Source organism: Ornithodoros turicata, chromosome 10 (assembly GCF_037126465.1).
Source record: "Ornithodoros turicata isolate Travis chromosome 10, ASM3712646v1, whole genome shotgun sequence".
Lineage (NCBI taxonomy): Eukaryota > Metazoa > Arthropoda > Arachnida > Ixodida > Argasidae > Ornithodoros > Ornithodoros turicata.
In genome coordinates, this window is record NC_088210.1 from 34,156,491 (window position 1) to 34,174,300 (window position 17,810).

General features: G+C 44.4%; 1 protein-coding gene and 1 long non-coding RNA gene across 2 annotated transcripts in view; one reads left to right on the top strand and one right to left on the bottom strand.

Annotated features, from left to right (window-relative positions):
- Nucleotides 1–2,124: 2,124 nt before the first annotated feature.
- On the bottom strand, nucleotides 2,125–6,280 carry LOC135370641 (uncharacterized). Its single transcript, XR_010415407.1, has 4 exons — nucleotides 6,090–6,280; nucleotides 4,496–4,522; nucleotides 3,201–3,437; nucleotides 2,125–2,212 (listed from the first exon to the last, which is right to left on the bottom strand). It is a non-coding gene; the product is annotated as an uncharacterized LOC135370641 (long non-coding RNA).
- A 9,204-nt stretch (nucleotides 6,281–15,484) lies between these two features.
- The window catches only part of LOC135369997 (carotenoid-cleaving dioxygenase, mitochondrial-like), a 56,231-nt gene continuing 53,905 nt past the window's right edge, over nucleotides 15,485–17,810 (top strand). Inside the window, exon 1 of the mRNA XM_064603641.1 lies at nucleotides 15,485–15,647. Within this exon, the coding sequence (XP_064459711.1) occupies nucleotides 15,587–15,647 (61 nt within the window). The 5' untranslated portion in view covers nucleotides 15,485–15,586. The remainder of the gene's footprint in view (nucleotides 15,648–17,810) is intronic.

The window sequence follows — 17,810 nt, forward strand, 5'->3', positions numbered from 1 at the left end:
ATATACGGCTCTGCAGCTGGGGGGCATGTAGCGCCTCTCGGCGGACGACGATGTTATATCGCGCCTCATGCATATCACACAGCGCGAGCTTGAAATTCTTTTATCATTCCGATCTCCAAGTGCCGAGAATATACAGCCTTCTGCTCTTGCCCTTTCGGGAACTCCTGACTCGCTTGCCTCATTCCCACACTGGTGACCCCCGAACGTGATTCGCCAACTTGCAGCAAGATTCAGCAAGCCGAAGGGGCAGCAGCCAACACGCAACGCCCCGACGGAGGGAACGACGCACCTCAAGTCCCAGTCCAACACTCTCCCTGCTGGGTGCCTTCTGCATCAGTAAGCCAGGTCGCTATTCGCCTTACTCCCTTCTGGCGCGGGGGACACGAGTATTTGGTTCATCCAAGCTGAGATGCAGTTTCAGCTTGCTGGCATTACTCAGCAGCTTGCCACGTATCGGTACGACGTCGCTGCCCTTCTACCAGAAATGGCGATGGAAGTTACGGACGTTCTTGAGACCCCACCGCGACATGACCAGTACTCCAGTCCACGACCTACTAGATTATAACGACCACGTCAGGCGCACCCCTCCCATGCGCCGCATTTTTGGAAGGCAGCGGTGGCGCTTCTGATCGTCCTTGTTATTGCTTCCTCAACTTCTACAATACTTTGTACTTCAGCTTACCTTAGTATTTCTGTACAAGCTGTGGACTTCCACAGATGTTTAATTCTGAGGTTGATTATTATCATCATTCTACGCGTTTTCATAGGAGCTATCGCTGTCGTCTGCTACGGTTGTCGTACATACGCTTCTGCGAGTTCAAAATTCAAATTTCCATCGTCCAATCGTGCGCCAGTCTGCCAGGGTGCGTCAGTAGCGCCCCTGGCGGATCGTGCGGACAGGCACCTCATAGGGTTTGCTGATTGTGACATGGTCGTTATAATCTAGTAGGTCGTGCTCCAGTCTCAAGTCGGCCATCCTGAATCGCATCACCTTAACCGAAAGAAAACGGCTACACTCTAAGAAAAACAGGAGTAAAATGTGGAGTAAGTGCAGCTTCTACAACCATAGACTGGCCAATTACTCCCCATTTTAGTCCCCTAACCCCGACGTTTTATACTCCCCAGGACAGCAAACTGTCACTGAACTTCGCAAATGATATTCCTTATGCAACAGCCTACGTATATACGTATATGTGCTCTTGGTCAATTCGATGGCATGAGGCTGTATAACTCAGCCAACGCCCTATAGGACGCACATTCCCCGTCAGTCGTGACGTTGCACACCTACGTGAGGCCGACAACGGCAAGCCCTTTCACCATCACCACCACCACCAACTCAGCCAACGTAGCAATTTTCCGCCCACACAAAGTCAGAAACAGTTAGCGTTTCTTTCTTCGCCAAATGTGCCCTATATGTATGGCGCAAGATTTTATATCAATCCATATATGACGGTTGACGGTCTGATCCAAAGTGTTTTCATGCATGCACACGAATTATGTACCTGGGACTCTTTGGAACAGCGCGTGAAATGCGGTCTCCACTCTGTGACATTCATTTACTCCCGTGCATTTACTCCCGAAAGGGACTATTTTTTTGCGGCAAGGCATTTAGTCTCCCAAAGGAGTAAAATTACTCCTTTATTTCTTAGAGTGCAAAGCAAGAAACCTCTTAAAAATGAACTTCACCGCATAGCACGCTCATGGCCAACCATCATCCCGAATGACAAGGTTCTCGCCCCTGATTTGTTGAAAACGAGAGGCGGAGCCTATTTTGTGTGCATTATGCACGGCACGGAATAGGCTCCGCCTCCCGTTTTCAACAAATCAGGGGCGAGAACGTTGTCACTCGGGATGACGGTTGGCCATGCGCGTGCTATGCGGTGAAGTTCATTTTTAAGAGTGTACCGGCACCATCCTAGCTTGAGGCCACCACTATCTGCCCGCTGGGACATTGCATCATCGCCGGTCAGTCCGACGATGTGGAGGACGACCATCGTCTTCTACTCCCAGACCAGCTAACCACACCGTGACGCTCGTCGCTGAGCATCGCTAGCTCATGCTGTTCGTTAATTATCACGTGGAAAGCGCGGCTATGTTTACGACGAAAGAGGCACGAGAAACGTACCAGGTTCAATTGGAGCTTTTATTTGAACAACGTTTTCGCCTTATTCAGCATAACGTCTGGAACGTAGGACCATCACGTACACTGCGCCTGAAACAAAGATGGAGAGGATAAGTCGGAGGAAAGAAACCATAAGACACAAATAAATAAAAAAGAACTTCTCAAATTAATATTGATTCCCGGTGTCAGAACCGCGAAGCAGCCGTGGCTACACACAAATGCAGATAAGACGGGAAAGAGGGATTTTACGTCCATGGCCGACTTCGGGGCAAACTGTATGCGGACGTCCTTCTTGAACGTCTGAAGAAAACCCGGAGGGAAAACCTGTGACAGCAGCGCCGGTGGTATGGTGCACGCATACACTCTAAAAACAGAACTTTTGCGCGCACTCTTAGAAATGGACTTCACCGCTTAGCACGCTGCTAGCCAGCCATCGTCTCGAATGATATGGTTATCTTCCCTGATTTGTTGAAAACGGGAGGCGTACGCCTTTTTTGTGACAATTATGAACAGCATAAGTGTCACAAAAAAGGCATGCGCCTCCCGTTTTCAACAAATCAGGGCAGATAACGATATCATTCGAGATGATGGTTGGCTAGGAGCGTGCTATGCGGTGAAGCTCATTTCTAAGAGTGCATAGCACGTTATTGCCAAAAATGATAGGGTTATCGCTACTGATTCGAAGAGAGAGGTGGGCGTTCGCCTTTTTGTGGCAATTTGGATATACGATAACTGCCACAAAAAGGCGTACGCCCACCTCTCTCTTTGGATCAGTAGCGATAACCCTATCATTCTTGGCAATGGTTGGCGCACAACGTGCTATGCGGTGAAGTTCTGTTTTTAGAGTGTAGCACCTCCGTGTCTTTGTCATATCACCGTACGCATGAGGGCTTTGACGCTGACGAGAGCTTCGTAGCTTGGGTGTCCCGTATATATGCAGGCCTCTGGGAATATTTTTTTTGCGTCTCAGCATTTTTATATTAATATTTCTTTATTTTTGTGCCTCCTCATTCGGTGGTTTTGAGTTGATGCTAACGTTTGCTAAGAAATCAACCTCTTCTTTTGTAGGAAAACTTACCTCATTCGCCTTGGCTGATCTCATACATTCGATTACAAACAGCTTCGCCAATGCAGTCCCGCAGATTAAGAACACGGTGTTTGCTGTGGTCACATACGCAACCGCTTTGTCTCGTGGTGCAAGCCAGTGTACCAGGTGTGGTGCCGTTGTGGTTACAGTCGGCTCTGCATTCGGTGATTGCAGATCCGTCGGACATTTCCTGCCCTTGGGGGCACGGTTCTGGCGGGGACGTAGGCACTGCAAAGGTACGGGTAACACTACATATACAGGCAACTACGAGGAAGAGTATATACAGTGAACCCTCGTTAATATGACCCCCGATAATCTGACATACGCGCTTTATGACCATTATACTCCTGGGGAACAATGCGGTGAAACATCCGCATATCCCCCCACCGTTAATATGACAATTCCGCATTATGACCAAAATTTTCGGGGGGGGGGGATATGTTTATTGAGAAAAAAAAAAAACAAGGAAAGGTTAGTCAGGCAAAGGCCGACTTGCTATTCCTTTCGTAAAGAGGAACGGAAAAGGAAAGGGGACGAAAAGATAGGAAGAAAACGAAAAAAGGAAAGAAGGCGGCAAGAAAGAAAACGAAGAAAAACGAAATAAAGAAAGCGAAAAAAAAGGGAGAAAACGAAATAAAGGAAAGAAAACGAAAAAATAGAGAGAAAACGAAAAAAAAAGAAAGAAAATTTTCGGGAAACACCATGCGCCTATGGGGTTTCCTCGATTTTTGCACAGGGCCCATTTCTAGACTGATTTCTCGACAAAGAAAAATCAATACATCCTCCAGGCCACATAGGCCACATACCAGGAGGCCACATGTAAGGTCATGGGTGACATGACAAAATTTCTTCTTGCAATACTTAGCTTGCTGCTTAAAATATCGTACACACACACACAAAAAAAAAGAACACAAAATTTGTTGAAGTCTTGCTTGGGAAACACAGCAGGGCTTCGGAATCAGGACGCTAGAGAACTGACGCGTGGAAAATATTGGTAACTATATAGTTGTCAGTGAACCCTCGTTAATATGACCCCCGATAATCTGACATACACGCTCTACGACCATACTCCTGCGGAACAATGCAGTAAAACTTTTGCATATCCCCCCCCCCCCGTTAATATGACAATTCCGCAGTATAACCAAAATTTTTGGGAACGACCATGGTCATAATAACGAAATTAGTCACGAAAAATCTGTATCGCCTAAAAAAAGACACCCTGTATATGTCACAAGTCCTCAGTTAAGAATGTAATACATTGTAGTTCATAATTGATGTTTCCCTACCGTTACGTCCTTGCATATCAGCATCATCTGCAAATATAGGAAATGAAATTTTTAGAAAGACACCGTTAGAAACACGGACGCCCACACAAACAGACAAACAAACACAGGCCACGTAGCCAGTAACGACAGAAAAGGGCTTGCGGTTAACAGACAAACGCATATGTTTGTGGCTGTTTATCTGTTCTAGTTGAAAACTATAACGATGGATGAATGAAAGAAAACTATGGAGACTGGTATGTAGAACGTCGGCGTGCAGTCTGCGCTATGGCACCAAGGAAGTGGAAGTGGTGACTTGGCTATTTTCTGGCTACTTTCGTGGATACTTCTTCTCGCTATGCATTCGAAACTCCTGTACACTTAAATCGGGATAGCTGTTATCGTGCACCACGTAATGCCGAACACATGTTTCCCTTGATAATCGGCCTTCTCTCAGTCGGTATGTACAATGTCCTTGAAAATCATAACGCGCCCGTGAACGAAAATAACCTATTGTCCGGGGTAACTTGGGACCAATTCCTTTCGTGACAAAAATGAACGAGGAAAAGGAATAAGGGAAGATCGAAATTGATGGTAGACAAATACGGAAGCTGACAATATTAAGCGCATCAGTTCATCTTCGTCTAACCGTGTATTCACACGAGCGACATTCACCCAGAAACGGAAGATGCGAAAAGTATCGTAGCTTTCTGCTGTCACGTGAGCACGAGTGCCTAACGTCGTGTCTTCACGTACACTGCTATGCGTGGGGAATGTCCTGCAACACAGTCACAAGATATTCTGTAGCAGATGACAGGAAAACACGCTGACGGTGTCGTCTGCTAAATGCGCAGTACGCCACAAGATATTCTGTGGCAGACGACAGGAAAACACGCTGACGGTGTCGTCTGCTAAGTGTCCTCTGCTAAATGCGCAGTACGCCACAAGATATTCTGTAGCAGACGACAGGAAAACACGCTGACGGTGTCGTCTGCTAAGTGTCCTCTGCTAAATGCGCAGTACGCCACAAGATATTCTGTAGCAGACGACAGGAAAACACGCTAACGGTGTCGTCTGCTAAGTGTCCTCTACTAAATGCGCAGTACGCTACAAGATATTCTGTAGCAGACGACAGGAAAACACGCTGACGGTGTCGTCTGCTAAGTGTCCTCTGCTAAATGCGCAGTATACACTCTTAAAAATGAACTTCACCGCATAGCACGCTCCTAGCCAACCATCATCTCAAATGATATCGTTGTCTGCCCTGATTTGTCGAAAACGGGAGGCGTACGCCCTTTTGTGACACTTATGCTGTTCATAATTGTCACAAAAAGGCGTACGCCTCCTGTTTTCAACAAATCAGGGCAGATAACGATATCATTTGAGATGATGGTTGGCTAGGAGCGTGCTATGTGGTGAAGTTCATTTTTGAGAGTGTACGCCACTCCCGATATTCCGCACCGCGTGAAGGCTCAACGTATAACACGGGACGGAACTTCGGCTCTGTGAGCAGTGTTTTCGCTTTTTCTTCCGCTAGAATATTCCGTCAGGATGTCGCTCGTTTGAATACACGGTAAGTCTCCCATAATCTCCTATGCTTCTTGGTGTAAGTCCTTACCGTTCGGGAACCACGTTGCTCCAAGTGCGCATGAACACAAGAGCCAAAGGCAGAAGACACTCGACTGCATCGTTAAGATGCTCAGTGACCGACTCGTATTCTCGACACTTGCCAAGGTTTATAACGCGTCACCACGTACGTGATGACAAGATGTATGAACAGTCGTTGCAAGAATGGATGTCTTTACAAGCAAGATGACAGCTTCGTTGCTTCGAGCTTCAGAGTGATAAAATACGCGGGGTAGGTTGTAAATGTACAGGCCTTGTATAGCATAGTATCTACGAGGTCTTGATTGTAGAGCGGTTTTAACGACACATGCCTATGCGAGTTTCCCAGAACAGCAGAATCACGTCATTTTGTGATACAGTGAGGTTGGGTGACAGTCACAAGTGTAAAACATGATTTAAACGGTTACTGTATCTGCGAGTGCAGTTATTGAAAAACGATCCGCGGTTTCTGCGTGGCATCGCCGTTGTCGCAAACTCATTCTGGAACATGATAAAGTTACAGCTGTCTTCCTAGTGTCCTACTATCCATTTGTCTGCGTCTTTAAACCGCTCATAGCAGCAGTTGCTTCGTGGTGTTAGCGAGGGAAATAGTAGAGAAACTTCCCTCATCAAGGCTCATTCATTAAATAAAACAGCTAAACAGAAAAAAATACAAAAAATGCCCTCTAGCGCACGAAGGACGTAGTCAGAAAAAAAATTAAAAATTCGAACAATTTATTTATTTACGGCGTTACCTCAAAGGCCCAAGCGGGCATTGCATGAGGGTACATTAGTTAGAAGAGAGAAGAAAAAACATCTACGACGACAACAGAAGGAACAAGATATACATGTAGAACAAACAATGTACACTTTACGTGATTCAGTGCTGGCAAAGAAAAGAATACAAGTTAGTGCGAAAAATGATGAGATCAATCATCAATCAATCACGAGGGCTTCGGGAAGGCCATTCCAGTCTCAGCCGCTTAGTGGAAAAAATGATTCCGAATAATATGAAATATGACTATAGTGGGACGGCTGACTTTCATGGGATGGTCAAGACGCGCTGGGAGATATGGTGCAGGCAGGACGGAAGTGCCGCACAAGGAGGACGTGTAAATGATCTTACGGAAGAGGTATAATAAGTGATGCCTTTAGAGCAGATACGCTCGAATGATAAGAGCAGTTTGAGAGAATAAAGCGAGTCACCCTGTTCTGAATACACTCTAAAGACAAAACTTCACCGCATAGCATGGTGTGAGCCAACCATTGCCAAGAATGATAGGGTTATAGCTTCTGATTCGAAGAGACACGGGGGCGTACGCCTTTTTGTGGCAATTTTCATATATCCAAATTGCCACAAAAAGGCGTACGCCCACCTCTCTCGTCGAATCAGATGCGACAACCCTATCATTCTTGGCAATGGTTGGCTAGGAGCGTGCTATGCAGTGAAGTTCTGTTTTTAGAGTGTACACTTTTAAAAATGAACTTCACTGCATAGCACGCTCCTAGCCAACCATCATCTCGAATGATATCGTTATCTGCCCTGATTTGTTGAAAACGGGAGGCGTACGCCTTTTCTGTGACAATTATGAACAGCATAAGTGTCACAAAAAAGGCGTACGCCTCCCGTCTGGCGCCTGTCTGGGACAAGATAATCTGTCCCAGATAGTCGCCTCACGCCTGTTTTGAGCGAATCATGACACAGAATGATATCATTCGGTATGATGGTTGGTTAGGAGCGTGCTATGTGGTGAAGTTCTGTTTTAACAATGTACTTGTATGAAGTTGCAGGAGGGATATACGAATGCCGGAGAGATAGTAGTATAACACAACAGGTTGGGAGCATACGGGTTTATTGTCGAGAAACTTCGATGCTTCTGTAACCGTTTGATTTTGATTCTGACAAAAGTCGTTTTCCCTTTATCCCCGAGTTTCCTTTATGCTTCCAGACCTCACAATCACCGTTTTCTCCACCTTTATCTGATATATCGACCCGGTCCAGTAATGCCTCCGCCAACCACCACCCAATGTGACCAGACTTTTATAATCCGTTCCTTTCGTTTCCTCGATTTTTACGACACAACTCTTCGACTGTCGCGCCCCCTATACCTTAGGTCCCGCCATTATACTGCCACTCGTCGGAGTTTCGTCTTCCCCTTCTCTTTTTTGTTGTGGGTGTGCGGGAACCGCATAGATAGAGAAATACGATACAATGCATAAAGGACAAAAAGAAAGAAGGTTTGTTCTTTTGCCCTATAGACACAAACGTCACAAAGTCGTCGAACAAACGTTCCCGACCTCGGTTTTTCCACGACAGCGCTATTTCGAGACACGTCAACTTTTTTTTTTTTTATGTATTGTACTTTATCTTTCATCATCTCTAGAGCGCATAGTGGTCTGATTTCTTTTTTAATTTTCGGATCGGATATTGAACAGTCTGTAAAAATTCTCTCCGCTGTACAGTGACAATAGCTCGGCAGGATGCTCGCACGCGCTTCATTCAAGGGCTGGATTTTTTTTTTTTTTTTTACTTTCTCGGAGTTTCCGTTCAGTGTCCCTAATTGGGACTCAGATTTTCATCGTGCTATACGGAACTGCAGAGGCGACTCAAGAAGAACGGGAAATATACAATAAGAAGAAGGAAAAAAAAAGTTATAATCGTTTACGAAAGCGAGCATTGTCAGAATCTGTGGAAGGATATTTCGAGGGCACAAAAATTCGAAACGAACAATTGGAACAGTTGGACTTTCTCTGGAAGAAATTAGAGAAACGTTTTACCTGTTTCACGCTCTTCCGGGTTTCTGAGGAAAGCGGCTCAGTTTTTCTGCCAAGGGGGAAGTTAAATTCAGTTACAATAAGAACGGTATGGAGTATAGCTTTACGCGTATAAGATAAGTGATTAATAACGTTCTCTAATAGTCGCGAACCTCATGCGTTGGGTTGTTCAATGAATTGAATATTTTGCCTTTTCCCGATCTGATTCGCGAAAGACGTACTTTGCTTGTCTTTTCTGTTGTAACGACAAATGTGCCCTACAATAGCTCTATATTTAAAAAAATGCAACAGAAGCAATCGAAGTGTTGCTTTACAAGATTACATTTTGTATATATGCCAAAGAATGCATATGGTACCCGTTTGGCTGTGTGCTTTGGTACGAGACTAGTTATTGTTTCGCCGCGAAGTTGAGACAGCATATACTTGTCACATCAAAATACTCGAAAATTGTTTAGTATTTCAGTTACCGCTTCAACGTTGATGTTTTTAACTGTGTGTCGATGATGTTTTACACTGTATGTTGCAGGAGTCTCCACTACCATGACTGATCCTGCACCACAGTATTTCCTTTGGCTGCAATGCTTTGTGTTTTTTTAAATAAAAAAATTAATAAAATAAAGATGTAGCAACACGCGCAGATGTATAAGATGTAGTTGGTTGCATTGCAGTGCGCGTTATCCCAGGACATCATCGTTCACCGATTAATTGTTCTTGCCTTTGCGGCACTTGAGAACTTCCTTGTGAGCTGCGGCATGGAACTCATATTTTAGGATTTTGTGCGAGTGTCTCGTATCAGTGTGTATCTTTGTAGTGTGTATTTGTAGTGTGTATCTTTGCATTAGTGTGTATCTGTTTCTCTGCATGTTCTAGTGATATTTATTCACTTGCACCTAGTGTACTAACACACTAATTGTTGGGGATGGGGAATGTACTTTGTTTGTTTTTGGTTGTTTGTAGGTTGTTTTGTTTTGGGAGTAGCAGAACTAGTCAGGAGACAAGTTCAATTTCTCCCTGGTTTTCTTTTAAATAATCAATCAATCAATCATGTTCTTGCTGGAGGGGGGGAGGAATATATTTATTAGAACAAAGGAAATGATTGTCGTTGCTGGAAGAAGCTAAGGTACACTCTTAAGAAAAAGTGTGTACTTTAACTGATTTTTCTTGCCACATTGTATTACCATATATTGTACTCTCCAAAAGGGAGTTCACTCCCTTGTGGAGAGTACAATTACTCCCAAAAATGAGTCTGTGCGGGTTTACGCTTTAACTCCCTACCAGATAGTAATATTACTCTCCGATAGGGTGTAAGGGAGTAATGTTGCTCCCTGGTGGGAGGGAGGAAACTCCCTTTTGAGAGTAATTGTACTCTGCAAAAGGAAGTCATATGTGTGGCAAGAAAAAAGAGTTAAAGTACACCCCTTTTTTTTTTAGAGTGTAGTTACGAATATAGTTAACGTGTGCTAATAAGCACGATGGCGATGGCGATGCCTCGTTGCCGTAGACGAGATCAAAAGTCCACGACGAGATAAAAAGTAATCACGTGGGACGGGAACATGTCTCAACTGAACGTGGACCAAGAATGAAAGTAAAATAAAAGCGTGGAGTTTTTTTCAATCTTGGTGCATGTGAGTTGGGACGGTCGCACGCATAACCCAAGCACTGGAGCTCAGACGACGGTCAAAGACACATGTGCTGAATCTCACTGTGTAGTTAGGTCTCTGCTGCACGCCATTCAGCCATTTGGTTGCACCTAATCGTTTTGCCGATATGGTAGTCGGACCATCGTGTAGACATATGAAGCGTGACAATGAGTTCTTGAAAGGAAGAATGAATTCAGCATGGGCGGAAAATTTAGCGAAAATAGCCTTACAAGCCAGAAATAGAGCAAATGCAAAGGAAAGACAGTCACGTAAATGGCATAGGATAAAAGTGAACCAGTGACATGTCAGAGAAACCTTGCATAGGAATAACATGCGCTGGTTCTTACATATACAGTTCAAATAGTATAAGTTCTGCTAGTAGTTCTTAAAAACGAACATATCTGATGTGGAACGAAATAACGTGGATGCATGTGTACTAATAATGTAAATCATACGAACTATAATTAATATCAACGCGCACACTAATGTCCACCGCGAACACGCACAATTGGCCCACACATATACAGAAGCGAAACAATCAAACCGCACTCGCCAAATCCACATTTATTTCCGTACTCTCGATTTTTCCTAATTACTTCGCAACGTGGTACAAAAAAGAAGGAAGAAAAACAAACAAAGAAAGAATGGTAGTCGAATAAAGAAGAAAAGGAATTATCCTCGGCATCGCGGCGCCAGTTCTGCAAACCTCACGAGATTTCTCGCCTCTTGCCGAATTAGATTTTCTCTCTTCCGTAAACAAAAAAAATGCTTGTGCGTGCCTGAACCGAGATCGTAGAGCTGTGCGGCGCCTATTTTTGCGGGATCACGTTGAATCCATACGTATATGCATTTCTCACTCGATCCCCTAAATATAGGGAGCATTTATTCTGCCACACTTTGCTCTCACTCTTTTTTTTTCTCTCTCTCTCTCTGTTTCCTGATGCCGTCCTGGGTATACTCTCACCGAACCGGAAGAAAGGGAAAATAACGAAGGGCGAAAAAAAAAAAGAAAAGAAAAGAAGCAGAAACCCCCGGAACAATTACCTTGCAGCAGACGGCACACGGTGCGATCTAGGGTTAATCGGATCAGCTTTTCCCTACGGTACGAATCTAGGAATGGCATGTTCTGTTTCTATATAGATGTCTGAAACAGGAATGCCGTGCGGCGTGGATGAATGAGCTGTGAGATGAGTGAAGGATACTCGTGGTAAGTTTTTGGATTAATTCATTATTTAAAAAAAAAAAAAAAACATCATTGCATGGATTCGAACCCGTGTCACTTCCCAGTCTCGGCGTGGAAGATGACTGATTATTATACGTAGTTTTATGATTCGTGGATTTATCTTGCCAGCGTCGGGGATTTCTCGCTGACGGCGCCGTGTCTAAAATTAACTCGTGCCCAGTCACCAAGATGCTGCTGTCACGGACTGGGTTCGAACCCGTAACCTCGTGTGTGTGTGGGGGGGGGGGGGGCAGTGACGAAAGTATCAAGAGCAGGTCACTTTGCTCGGTGGGAATATCTCTATACGACTACTTGCGTAGTCACTAATTAGTTACAAGTAACTTGTAAATGTAGTTACAGTTACCATTCTTGGTTGAAGTAACTGTAAAACGTAACTGCAACTAAGTAACTCAGGTATCGCAATATTTTCCTGGCGTCCGTCCTGCAGCGTCATTTTGCCGAAACTTCAAATGCCCTGCCGCTTTTCTTAACCAAGAATTCCACGAATTTTGTCATCTCATACGGAGCCATGATGGCTTTAGACTCTCCCATATGGGAAATATGTTTAATAGTTTATGACACAGTTTAACACTCTCTTTATAACGCAGAATAACTATATGCTTGGACAGTACAAGCGCCAAATTTTTCGACTCACATTTAATCGGCATTAAAAAATGTAACTGTAAAGTAACAAAGTCACTTTAACGTGGTAACTGTAGCTGTATGACTAACTCGATTTCAAAAACACTAAGTGTAACCCATTAACTATTTTTGCGAGCTAACTGTAACTTAATCACTTTCATTTAGTAACCCTACCCAAGACTGCTATGCAAATTCTGCGGAAGAAAGGGGCTTGATACAAAAAAAAAAAAAAAAAAGAAAGGAGAGAAAAGTCACATTTCATGACACAGCGCAATCCGTTGAACACTCCTTCCATCATCCTCAAACCTCTCAGCCTTGACGGTCTTCAACATTCACGCTCTTCTGAACAGGGATTCTCGACACGCGTCGAAAAAGCGCCTTTTGAGGTTTTACGTCAAATGGGAAAATAAGGTCCTTGTTGGAGATTTACAAAAGTTTGTAAACAGTGATCTATAACGAAGACAGGAAAAGGGAATCCATTACGTTGCCGACTCAAAAGCTTAGTCTTGTGCAAAGAGGATAACGCTTGCTGACGTCATTAGGCGCCGTTCCATTCTCTCTGCGTCTGAAAGGATTCCTTTCAAAATGGTCAAAGAAGATTTGCAGGCATTTAATACTGGCGCGTTTCGACGATATCGGCTCTCTCTCTTTTTTTTTTTTTTCTTTCTTTCTTTCTTTCGGTTCGAGAAAAGCGGTACTTTTTATTAGACCGTCTACGGAACTATCTTGGTATCGGTATTATTCGTTTTGTTTTCCTACTTTCTCTTCTATTTACGTGTTCCGGAGTAGCAGGTCCAGGCTTTCCCGGGACTCACGTCTTTTACCCGTGGCGTAATGGTTACACTCTTAAAAATGAACTTCACCGCATAGCATGCTCCTAACCAACCATTATATCAAATGATATCGTTATCTGCCCTGATTTATTGAAAACGGGAGGCGTACGCCTTTTCTGTGACAATTATGAACAGCATAAGTGTCACAAAAAAGGCGTACGCCTCCCGTTTTCAACAAACAAGGGCAGATAACGATATCATTCGAGATTATGGTTGGCTAGGAGCGTGCTATGCGGTGAAGTTCATTTTTAAGAGTGTAGGATGATCGTTTTCCACGACGAGACCAAGAAGCGAAGCGGGTTCGCATCCCGGCTCCGGCTGTGCTGCGGCTGAGGTTTTCCCCTATAGGTTTTCCGGCAGATTTTCCGCACGAATGTGGGCCCTGGATGTATACTAATCTCCCCCTGTCGTCCCTCTCTGTACTCTGCTGTCCTCTCTCCATCTGTCGATGTCTGTACTCCGGTTATAGTTGCTACAGTTGCTTCGCGGCGCTGACGCGGAATTTAAAAAAAATCGTTATTTTCGATCAATCTACAGAACTGCGTTGGAGTCTGGGAAGATATTTTTTTTCTTTCAATCATCATCATCATCTGTGAAGATATTGTATTCGGATTGAAGCGATGTGAAGCTATCTGACGATAGCTTTAAAAAACAACTACAGTGAACCCTCGTTAATACGACCCCCGATAATATGACATACGCACTTTACGACCATACTCCTGGGGAACAATGTTGTGAAACTTCTGCAAATTCCCCCCGTTAATATGACAATTACGCATTATGACCAACATTTTCGGGAACGACCATGGTCCTAGTAAGGAGGGGGGGATATATTTATTAGACGAAAAGGAAAAAAAAAAAAAACGGGGGAAAAGTTAGCCAAACGAGACGTCGGCTTGCTATTCCAGAAATAGGGAGGGGGGGGGGTTCACTGTACTGCCCAAGTGTAACAACGTGTGATGTCAGATGAGTGTCATCTATTGTGGCTGGAGAGTATTGGTAATTAACGAATGTTTGCTTCTGTCAATCAAGTAAGTTACTTTAGCTTCATAATAGCTGTGAGTGGTTACATTTCGGAAAGGTAACTGCAATTTAGTTACTAGTTTCACACGCAATGCAGCAACTAAACTTAACCAGTGTTTGATTATCACCATGTCTGATGCTGTCCCTACGCAGTTGTTTGCGTTAGTAGTCTTACTGTTTAAATACTGATTAGATTCTCAAATCACGGGTAAAAAATATTGACGTGTCAAATATATCCCCACCTAACGGGGCTTGTATTAGTAAGCTTTGAGAGCGGGGAAATCTGTTCTTCTTCCATCATCCCCTTTTAGACCTGGACGGGTTATCGATCACAAACCCCACATAATCCGATATGCAAATGATAAACATATCGTCGCAGGCCATGTACGTTCCTTCCATTATTCATAAGCTCTTTGGCGATTGAAGTTACAGGCAAGAAAAATAAAGCACCAGCCGGCCAGAGCATGTAGTCGTAGTTTGCAGCCTGGTACCGGTGCCTTACTCTGGGGGTGGTACTATTTATTTATTTATTGGAGTACCTACATTCGCCAGTAGGCACTATAGTAGGAGGTACGGAAACATAACAGTATAAACAATAGTGGCGGGGGGTGGGATTTGTTTAATAGAGTGAAAGACAAAAAGGAAGAAAAGAAAAGGAAATGTCAGCAGGCTATTGCCAAAAAGGAAAAGATAAAGAAAGAAAAAGATCAAGAAGGAAACCGAAAATAAACAAAAAGAAAGAAGGAAAATGAAAAAAATGAAAATAAAAACAGGCATGCAGTGCAGTGCAGTACAGCACGAATGTCCAGTCAGAGAACAGACGCAAGGCCCGAGTCTGTCAAGAACAATAGTGGAAATATTAAGGAGCACGTGACGACAAACAGTAATACTAAGCACAAAGAGATCAATAATTATAATCATCACACGAAAATAGCCCGTGATAAAACGTATCGACACAAGTTGCGCCAACCATATCTTCAGATAGACCGTTCCAATCCGATATCGTCCACGGGAATATTTGAAAACAACAGCGAAAACTATTGCACTGTGGCGTCCGCTACTGGACGCGGGCAGTTTCACAAATCTCGGTGAAGCCGTCAACGACTGTGACTCCACCGGCATGAACGCAGGGAATCGACATGCCGAAACATCTGACGCATTAGTTCCGTCCACCTCCAGGAAGCGGCGCTGTTCGCCATTAGCGTGACGTCGCTCTCTCTTTAACCCAATGAGCGGTGCGCAAAGTTGTTCAGCGCGAGATGGCGCCGCGGCGGGAGACGTCCTCTGTCTCCGCACGCGAGATAGGGATCGGATTGTGGTGGCGGGAGTCAGCCAGAGGATCGCGCGTGCTCGAAGTGGAGCGAACGTGGATACCATGGAACGGCTCGTCGAAAACCGGGAGGAGTTCACGCACCCAATCCGCGCCAACGTCAAAGGTAATTTTTTTTTTCTTTCTTATAACCTTTCATCTAAAGAAACGACGGTTAATCGGATGATGGAGTCCGATAGGCATAAGTGGGGTAGTGGTGATTTTGACGATTCTTGCTTTCCGTTCTTCGCCTCACTCACGATTTCAGGGTACTGGGGGTACATTAGTGGCGTTGGAATTCCGTGGGTAGAGGCTGGCTACTATACAGTGCAGGTATTCGGATGTGTTCACAAAAAAAAAAAAAAAAAAAGCGCGGTGGATAAAATATATTCGCATCTTTTTAGGTGGCTGTTGGGTATCCCAACCACCATTCTTACGGATGTTCTGTTCACGAACTTCCCGACCTCCAGCAAGCTAATTGCGATTCGATATTACATAACTAGCGTCCTTCACTTTTTTTTTTTTTTTTTTTTGTCTGGGCCTGTTCGTTTGCTCCAAATACGTGCGATATTCCTCTGGGAACGGCCTGAGGTTTGGTGACAGCTGCTCTTTCCGGCGTATGCCATCAGAAGACTGCTTCTAACATTCCGATACACCTGTTCATTGATTGATTGATTGACTCCTTTCGCACGGTCTTTATACTTTCCTCCCTTGTTGTCTGCTGGAATGGGGCTATCCACAAACGCGTAGATCAAACTGCATACTCCATACGTAACATTTAAATACTATGACTGATGAGCGTCCGCTTGAAATTGAAGACACGAACGAGAAAAACTGGAAGGAGTGAAATGACTGTGCCGTGAGTGTGTCAGATTAATAGCGAGTTTTAGAAAATGGAAAAACTTTCGCTGCAACGGCTTCGAAAATGCGATAAGCCAACAGCGCTATTCCTGACATCAGTGGCTGACATCACATCACTTTGAGCTTTTTAATTTGACAGCTCCCTTAAGATAGCTTTCGTGGCGCTCCCAGTCAACAAAAACTTCCTTATCAGACGATAAGCGACATCCGTTGTTATTGCGTCATTAAACATCAAATCAAATCGAAATCAAATGAGACGATGAGCCCATTTTGCTTCGCTGAGATCGTTCAGAACTTTGTCCGCTCAGTGTCCCGAAAAAATATTTGACTAGAGCGCGCCCGCCCGCCATGTGAACGGCACTGCCCCACCACTGAAAGGCCCGTCACACTATCGGTGGTATCAAGGGAAAATAATCTCCGGATGAGCACGCGCTTATCAACAGAGTGACGGTACGTTTGCGGTGACAAAGAGTTGCCCGATAGTTTTGGGTCGAGCATTTGCGATGATAGACAACCCGGAGATTCCGTAAAATGCGCTCTAAACTTGCATAAGCAGCTTAGATAAGTGCACGTCAAATGTTAGTTAACCCAGATAAGTCGCGCGCCCAGCTGTGCGAACTGCTTCTACGTAACGAGCAGCCCTGTTTCTTTTATTTAGTACTGTTATATGTTGTTCGCCAGTATCGAGGATCCAGTTATTTTAAGCTCTAGGTTGTAATATCTCGGTATAATATAGAGACTTATATAATATTGAGACTTCGTGTTTGTGTCTGTCCCTTCGTGTTCCCTAGTCTCGGGGTTTTTTACATTATGCATAATATAGTATCTACTTGTTCCTCGAACTTCTCAACCTGTTACTTCAAATATCGTTTTTTTTTTAAGTTCCTTCACGTTACGGAGGACTGAGGCCCGCTTTGCACGAACGTTGATGCTATTTCTCAGTGCTGTACCCTGTAGCTTTGGTAGTACTTTTTTGCACACGGTACTGTCCTCGTCGCATCTTTCTTTTAGCACTGGCAGAGCTACGGAATATACAGCGCTGAGAAACAGCCAGCTGTGATTTTGTGTGTGTGAATTTTTGTCCGGGTGACTTTTTTTTTAAAAGAGTAGCGAGCCAAATATTGGCTGACCTCGCTCATCCCTTAAGATTAGCCTCAACGTCCATGCAAGCGGGCCCTTCCACGCCGAGACATGGGAAGTGATGCGGGTTAGAATCCCGGCTGTGCTGTCTGAGATTTTCCCTGGGTTTTCCGGCAACTTTCCAGACGTATGTCGGCAGAGTTCCCCCTGAAGTCTGCCCAGGACGCATGTTATAACCTCCCTGCTGCCCTCTCTCCATCTGTTCACGTCTGTAGGGCGCCAACTCGGAACTACAAAAAAAGAAAAAAAGAAAACTTCACGAAGGTCATATACACGTGATCCATATTCC